The sequence below is a fragment of the Protomyctophum bolini genome (assembly GCF_963924005.1).
Source record: "Protomyctophum bolini genome assembly, chromosome: 6".
Classification (NCBI taxonomy): Eukaryota; Metazoa; Chordata; class Actinopteri; order Myctophiformes; family Myctophidae; genus Protomyctophum; species Protomyctophum bolini.
In genome coordinates this window covers 1,432,422-1,439,880 of record NC_137867.1, presented here as the reverse complement: position 1 = coordinate 1,439,880, position 7,459 = coordinate 1,432,422, and the positions used below count along the sequence as shown (strand labels likewise).

At 42.6% G+C, this 7,459-nt stretch overlaps 1 protein-coding gene across 1 annotated transcript; it reads right to left on the bottom strand.

Annotated features, from left to right (window-relative positions):
* Positions 1-837: 837 nt before the first annotated feature.
* Positions 838-2,586, bottom strand: LOC308317803 (olfactory receptor 5K16-like; the record flags this gene model as incomplete). The annotated part of the gene is made up of 2 exons (XM_080767080.1): positions 838-844; positions 1,793-2,586. 2 exons carry the CDS (start codon positions 2,584-2,586, stop codon positions 838-840), a joined length of 801 nt encoding a protein of 266 aa, XP_080623206.1.
* Between the last annotated feature and the right edge of the window lie 4,873 nt (positions 2,587-7,459).

Genomic DNA, 7,459 nt, shown 5'->3' with positions numbered 1-7,459 from the left:
AAATCATTAGAAAGAAGAAAATAAAGGCAGGATCCAACACTATTTATTTTGTTTTTCTTCTTATAAATTATTTGATCGGCCCAAAACATTGTGTTCATTGTCATGATTTGTCACGATCCGAGTTGGCTTTGTCCGCGGCGTAACGTCTTTAAATAAATACTTTAAGAAATGCCTATGGGAAAAATGTATTGAGATTCATTTCCTGGGCCACTGCCGCCACTCGTCGTTCTGAAAGGGGGAGGGACTGCGACGCTCTATTGTCATCAGGCCGGATCTCAATCCCAATAACAGCATGACTTGCACTACGCTGCATCAAAGAAGTTCTTTAGAGGTTTAGAGTGTTCGGGCCTGATGACTACAAAACAATGACTCGGTACCTACTGGTGCTGGATTTTCAAAGCGCTGTATCTCTAAAGACCTAACCACACCAAAGGGTCACCATGCAACGGTTGCATGGAGTTAACGCTAAAACCGTCTTGACCCATTGGTGCATGTGGTTTGGTCCATTGAATTCCATGCTTTGAATCACTAGGGTCAACGTGGGTCAACATGCAACAAGACATATCACAACACAGGGAAAACGCTAAAACCGTCTTGACCCTTTGGTGTGGTTAGGGCTTAAAGCTTTGAGAGCTGTCCGTGGTGAGCCGCCTCGCACCTGACGATCGTAAATCATTTGTGAGTTTGTACCGCATCGCTGAGCAATGATAGCTAAGGGTTCTGAGCTAATGCGAGTGAGCACTGTGCTCATAGCATAAGCCACCACCTTCCTGAATAACCCGGAAAGGAAACAAAGCTCGTAGAGTTAGAGTGAACGTGTGGCATTCCTTAGGTATGCTACCACCTATCGGCACAGAAAAAGTTAAACACCTCACTTTTACCTGTAACTTTGTTGTGACAATAATGTTGATTGACTGACTGAATTCTTTAAAGGTAGAGTAAGTGATTTCACTCAAAAAACCTTAGGTTTCGTTTTTACCTTGGGACCCAGCCTCTATCCAATCAGGATAGAGAACCAAAAACGAAACCTAAGGTTTTTTGACCCCCAGGGGTTAACTGGGGACAGGGAGGAACTCATTATATGGTCAGCACACTCTATAGTAGGGAGGATTATCACAACAAAAACAAAAAAGTTTTTTTTCACTTAATTAAGTGAAATCACTTACACCAGATGCCATGGCGGCATGTAATCGGTGAAGGCTTACTATACTACAGACAACAACAAAATAATTAATTTTAGGAAGGAAGCTGTGGGTCATATTATATGTGCCTGGGGGCCACAATTGGCCCTTGGACCGGACTTTGGACATGCCTGTCGTAGACAGGCAAAGTTAAACATTAAATGAATTGTTTAATTGGGATATTATGAAATATCACACATAGTGTCTCTGTTGGGTGGAAACCTCATATGGAAATTTTTTACTTTTCAGAATTCAAATACAAAAAATAGCAAAAGTAGCAGATCTACAAGCTCAAAACACTTGATCTACTTCTTTTGATTAATAAAAAGGTTGAAATATGGAGATGAGTACTTTCTGCCCTACAGCAACAATATCAGATGAAAATGCGTACTTAATTCAGTCTGACCACCAAGATACATCACTGCCTTCATCAAACAACATCTATCTTGCACTTTTTAACTGCCATGAAGTCCTGCGTCTTTGACAAAATCCTTTGCCGGATAACTTTTGCAACAGACCTCCGGATTTCCCTGGTTCTCATTCCGTAGACGATCGGATGCAGCAACGGCGGCAGAAATACGAACTGTACCGTTTGGAGAAAATTTACATACCTGGGCATCCTGCCGTACCTGTTATAAACCACAGAGAATAGAACACACAGAGAGAAATTGACAAAGACGATCAGATGCGGGGCGCACGTGCCCAAGGCTTTCCCCCGCGACTCAGTCGAGGCTCTCAGACCCACACGTAATATCTGAAAATACGACACAAGGACCAGGCAGAAAGGGAACACGATGAGGACGGCGATGATGAAGACGCCGTACAGGTCGGCTAGCGCGCTGCGGGCGCACGCCAGCTGAACCACCGACAGGTTGTCGCAGAACACCTTGTTGATAGAGAAGCGGCAGAGGGGCAGCCGCGAGGTCACGTACACCTGGACGGCTATGAGGGTGATCGGGACAGAATTCACCAGGGCCAACAGCAGTCTGACCTTACCGGGAGTCATGATGCTGTGGTACTGCATCGGCTTGCAGATGGACACGTAGCGGTCGTAGCCCATGGCCGCCAGGATGGCGTACGTGCACACGGCGTAGACGTTGACGAACAGCACCTGTAGCAGACAGCCTCCGTAAGAGATGCTCTGTGTGTCCGAGAGGAGATTGCTCATGATCCCCGGACACACGGCCGTGCATCCGATCGCGCCGTTCAGCGCCAGGCTCAGCAAGAACACGTACATGGGTTTGTGCAAGCTGGAGTCCACATAGATCACAGCTATGAGAGCGAGGTTCACCACCATGGTAACAACGTACATGACAAAGGCCAGAAAGAAGTAGACGCGTTTTGCTGGGCCGCGCGGCTCAAAGGCGTTGAGGAGCACGGCAGTGTTTATGAAGCTTTGATTCATGTTTAAAGATGGTTATTGTTATCAGATAACTGGGGGAAAAAAGATCAATTTGCAATTTTAGGCATTCAGCAGATGCTAGCATCAGCACTGTAACAGGCCGATTATACAAATCAGCTGTCGTGTCCAAAACGGTGTAGCTTCATGCCACAATTCGAGCTTGTGGATCTGCTACTTTTGTTGTTTGTGTGATGCTGCAATATGAAGTAGAGCATTTATGAAATAAAACAGAATATTGAATTAACTGGAACACATATATACAGTAGCAACACACGTTATATACAGATATATATAGAGAGATCTAGGGTTAAGAGGTTTCTGCACGGCAGCAACTATATGCATTCTAAATCATAAGGGGTTTTCTGACAAATGTTGCTATATAAATAGGCTATAGCTAAAAATCTAAAATGACACAGATGCTTTCCCAGTCTTAAAGGGTTTAATAGTTAAAAACTGAGTAAGCATGAACCCCTACAGTCAACAAACAACTGGGTACACTCACATAATTAGAGTGCAGACAGAACAAAGTGGTGCCTCAAAGACACTATAACAGTTAAACAATGTACCTGCAGCACTACAGTAGCATCTGTATGAACCAACATGCTGTCTAAATAACATTAGTATTTCTGTGGTGTCAAGCAAAGCAACAACAGAAATCTTCTTCAGACAGTGAGTCGGAGTTTGTGCCACAAAGGTAGACAGAGCTGACCTGCATCGTTACATTGTCTCCACTGAGTTAAATGACAACAAACAGATGGAGTCTGGTTGACTCAGTCACACTGATGAAGTCAATGTGTTCTTATACACTACAGCTCTGTCAGCTGACTTACACATCCGAAAAAGAAAGTGCAGTTGGATTGGCCCCACCCTCAGAAAACCTGCGACAAACATCACCAGACAAGCCCTGAAATGGAACCCCCCAGGAGAAGAAGTATCGAGGCAGAAATGGCAGAGAGTGGGCTCAACTGGGGAGATCTCGAAAGAACGGCTAAAAGCTGAGTGAAATGGTCAAGAAGGTCAAGTCTTTTTCTCACTTTCAAGAGGTCAAGGGGTCAAGATGGTCAAGAAGGTTTCGTCTTTCTCTCTTTCTTCAAGAGGTCAAGGTCAAGAAGGTCAAGATGGTTTAGTCTTTCTAACTTTCTCTCTTTCTAACTCTCTCTTCAAGAGGTCAAGGGGTCAAGAAGGTCAAGATTGTCAAGCCAATAAATACATGTCAGAGACGGGCAGCGAAGCTCATGGCTTATTTCTGACCTAAAATGTTTTCGGATACATAGCGTGATGATTAAGGATGTCATCTTGAATGAGATTAAAACGGAGTAGTTCTGCAATCAACATCAGCTGTGTTTGGAGGACGTGCAGCAATGGGAATCAAACAGGTGAATGAAATCAAGCTTCATTTTCATTCATGCAGGACTCGGCACGTCATCACGCATCACGTTTCCATTCAAAGGGAGTAATTGAAATTGTAATTTTATGGACTTTTGATATAAAAATACACATCCATTGTTAGGTATGCCCATATGAGGAAAAACGTATTTTTCATTTCACTAGGTCTTTAACTGATAAAAAAGTGTTTGTGTGTTGTAAATCACAGGCTAATTTGATCACTTAAGTCAGTGTGTCGAATCCAGGGCGTTACATATATATATAAAAGCCCTGTGAGCCTGGTTTCCAGAGTAATTTGCTGCATTCCATGATTTGTTTTGTCACTTCGCTTGACAAAACAAATCACAGAACACAGTGAATCAGGCTGGGAACCAGGCTAGAGCAGAGTGAGACATAGACCTCAAAGTCAATTCAAATCGTCAGAACATCTAAGTGTAACCAGGTGGGGCAAGGAATTTACTTAGGATAATATAAAATGGACTACGCCACCTTGATGATGTTTGTAAACAATGAATACCTCTAAATCGGGTTCCCCAAAAACACAAGCTTGCACAATGAGACTGAGACGTGAGTTTCCCCCAAATGTATAACATTTATTCACAAGTTAAGACTTATACAATATACACACTGTAGGAAGACAATATTTATTAAGTGATTAGATAAAACCAGCAATAGTTATATAGGTTAAATAATCACCAACCACAATATAGCCAAAGTACAAAACAGTTTGTAGTAGTAATGTTTAAAACAGAGTCAGTTGGCCAGGGAGCAATTAACAACCTTACATGAGCCTAAAGCCTAAGACCACAACACGCACACAGCAACAGCATACAGAAATAAGAGCGTTACCGTGAAAAGAGGTGCACGCAGTCACGATCAACAAACCTGTAGGACAGTGGACTATAGTGAGGCCTATTGTGAACCCCTTATTATTAGTAGGTTGGCTGAACCACTTTAGAACTTGACTCTGGTGACACCGGAACCCACAATTGGGGAAAGAAAACAAAACAATGATCACAATATGAAATGGCTCAAAACACTAAAAGCAATAAAATCAATGTATAAACTCAAGCTAAACAAAGCAGCAGTGGCAATCTACAGGATGAGATTAAAAAAAAAAAACACTTTTAATTAAGTTACACCAACAAACACAAAGTATAGGCTTAAACAACAATGTGTCTGTTTGCGTACCTTCAGTTGTCTGTACTTTCAACACTCCCTCTCGCCACAGCAATGGTTTGGCACATGATCAACCTGAATTATAACAGCAGAGTTATTTACAATTATCAGATAGTATAAACATCATTAAACCAATAGGCATGAAACACCTTACTCACCCTGGCAACAGCATTAAACCAGCATAAGTGCACAACTCAGGTCTCAGGACCCACAGCCATGTAACCACCAAGCAGACTATTGTTTGGTAGACTACAAGGCCTTCAAATAGTAACACTGATTGAAAACCAGGAAGTGGATATATAGTGCAGCCATCCCTATGGTGGCCCTTGAGGGTCAGATCTGACCGGCTACATAAGGGTAGCCATACATCAAACATGCGCTGCTCTCACTCCCTTGACAGTGGGTGTACAGGCGACAGTTGTCAGGAGCTATGCTAGCTTATGGCTGTGACTTGTGCTCAGTCTGGTGCTAAACACCGTTTCTCCACAGGACTCCATTGCTGTCATGGCTGCTGTGGTTCCTTGCCTCTACACGCTTGTCATTCCCCCCCTCCCCTCCTGGAACAAAATAACTATGGATAGATTTTAGACGTTCCCCACAATCCCCCCATAAGGGTGTTGTCAATGGACAAACAATCTATATCGTAACCAGCTATAAATATCTAGGCACAATAATTGATTTTCAGTTGAAATTTGACCTGAACACTGTGATGTATAAAGAAGGTCTATAGGCTACTGTTTAAGGAAACGTTCAAAGTTCAATGTCGACAAGACTCTGATGAAACTGTTTTACCGTGCCTACATCGATCTGTCATTTCATTTTCGATTATTTGTTGGAACTCCTTTGGGAAAATTGTAAAAGTGGCCTCTAAGGTAATTGGCTCACATATGAACAGCCTCGAACATATCTTTAAGAGACAGGTGCTCAACAAAGCTCTGTGTATTCGCTCTGATGTTTCTCACCCACTAAAAGTACAAACTCCTCCCATCTGGCCTTTGCTTGCCGGCCCCCCTGTGCCCCCAACATGCACTTATTGCAAATTTGCATAGCACTTTAACGCTTTGCACTTGAATGGTCAACGTGCACTTTACTGTACTTCTGGTATCTGCTATGTGTACTGTTTATGTTTGTATTTGTATTGTTTCATTGGTTAGATGTACTGATGTCTATGCTGCACCCAATTAGTTTTGGTTTATAATGAATGAACGCGTTCCGGGGTTCAGGGTGGAACTCCGCCTCTCAGAGTGCATTTTTACAAATGAACCATGCATGAACGTGCATTGTAAATACAATGCAGGAGAGTGATACACATATATTACAGTACACACTACCCAAACTCAAAACCTCGGATGTTGGAAGGATTTTAGAAACCCCCACCCCCCGGACAGCCCCCTCAAAAGAGGAAATGTCCGGGAAAAAGAGGACATAATATGGTCACCCTATTTAAGGTTAGAAATAAGGTTTGGTTTAGGTGTAGTGTTACTGAGGTGTTAATGGTGGCAACCGTTCTGAGGTCGTCGGATTGTACCGACCGTTTCTTGTATCTGTCATGTTGAAAAGGAACAACTGAAACCATCCCTGAATGTAAAAATAAAGCCAAAACAAAGGGAGCTAATAAACAACATAAAGTTGTTGCTTTTTAAAAAAAAAGAGAAGAGTGACAAACGCAAGAGGTGTACAGCAGTGCTTCCCATCAGACCCAAAAGAACATTTTGAGGTCTCCCTGGGACTCAAATTAGTGAAAATAGACGATCTACAAGCTCACAACAACACGTCACGATGCAACATGTTGTGAACTTGTAGATCTTCTATTTTCACTATAGGCCTACTTCTTAAAAGCATTTTCTTCCCCCTCATTAATGGATAATGGACATTAATAACTTGGTTAAACGTGTGAAGACTGAGTGAAAATCTTTTGAAATAATAGTTAAAAACAATGTAGGAAACAAAAAATGAACCTTGTATTACAAGGGGTATTCACTCGTGACCCTAGTGGTGTACAGTATACAATGATTATGACATGTAGAGGGAAATCACAGCAACAAACAGTCACTCAGAAGTTCCCAGTGCCACCAGTGACCCCAGTGAGTGACCTCTGGCTAAACTGCTTTAATTGGCCTCTGGATGGGGCTGTAGGGTCTCCTGTGTGTCCACTTGTCCAACACTCTGCTCTCCAAGGCTCTCTAGATAAACAAACAGTACGTTCACACAGTCTCTGAGGTGCTCATTAAGGTACAGTAACAACACCGGTCCCTGCTGCACATGCACTATAGTCTGACACAACAGTGTGGCACAATATTATTGACCCTGT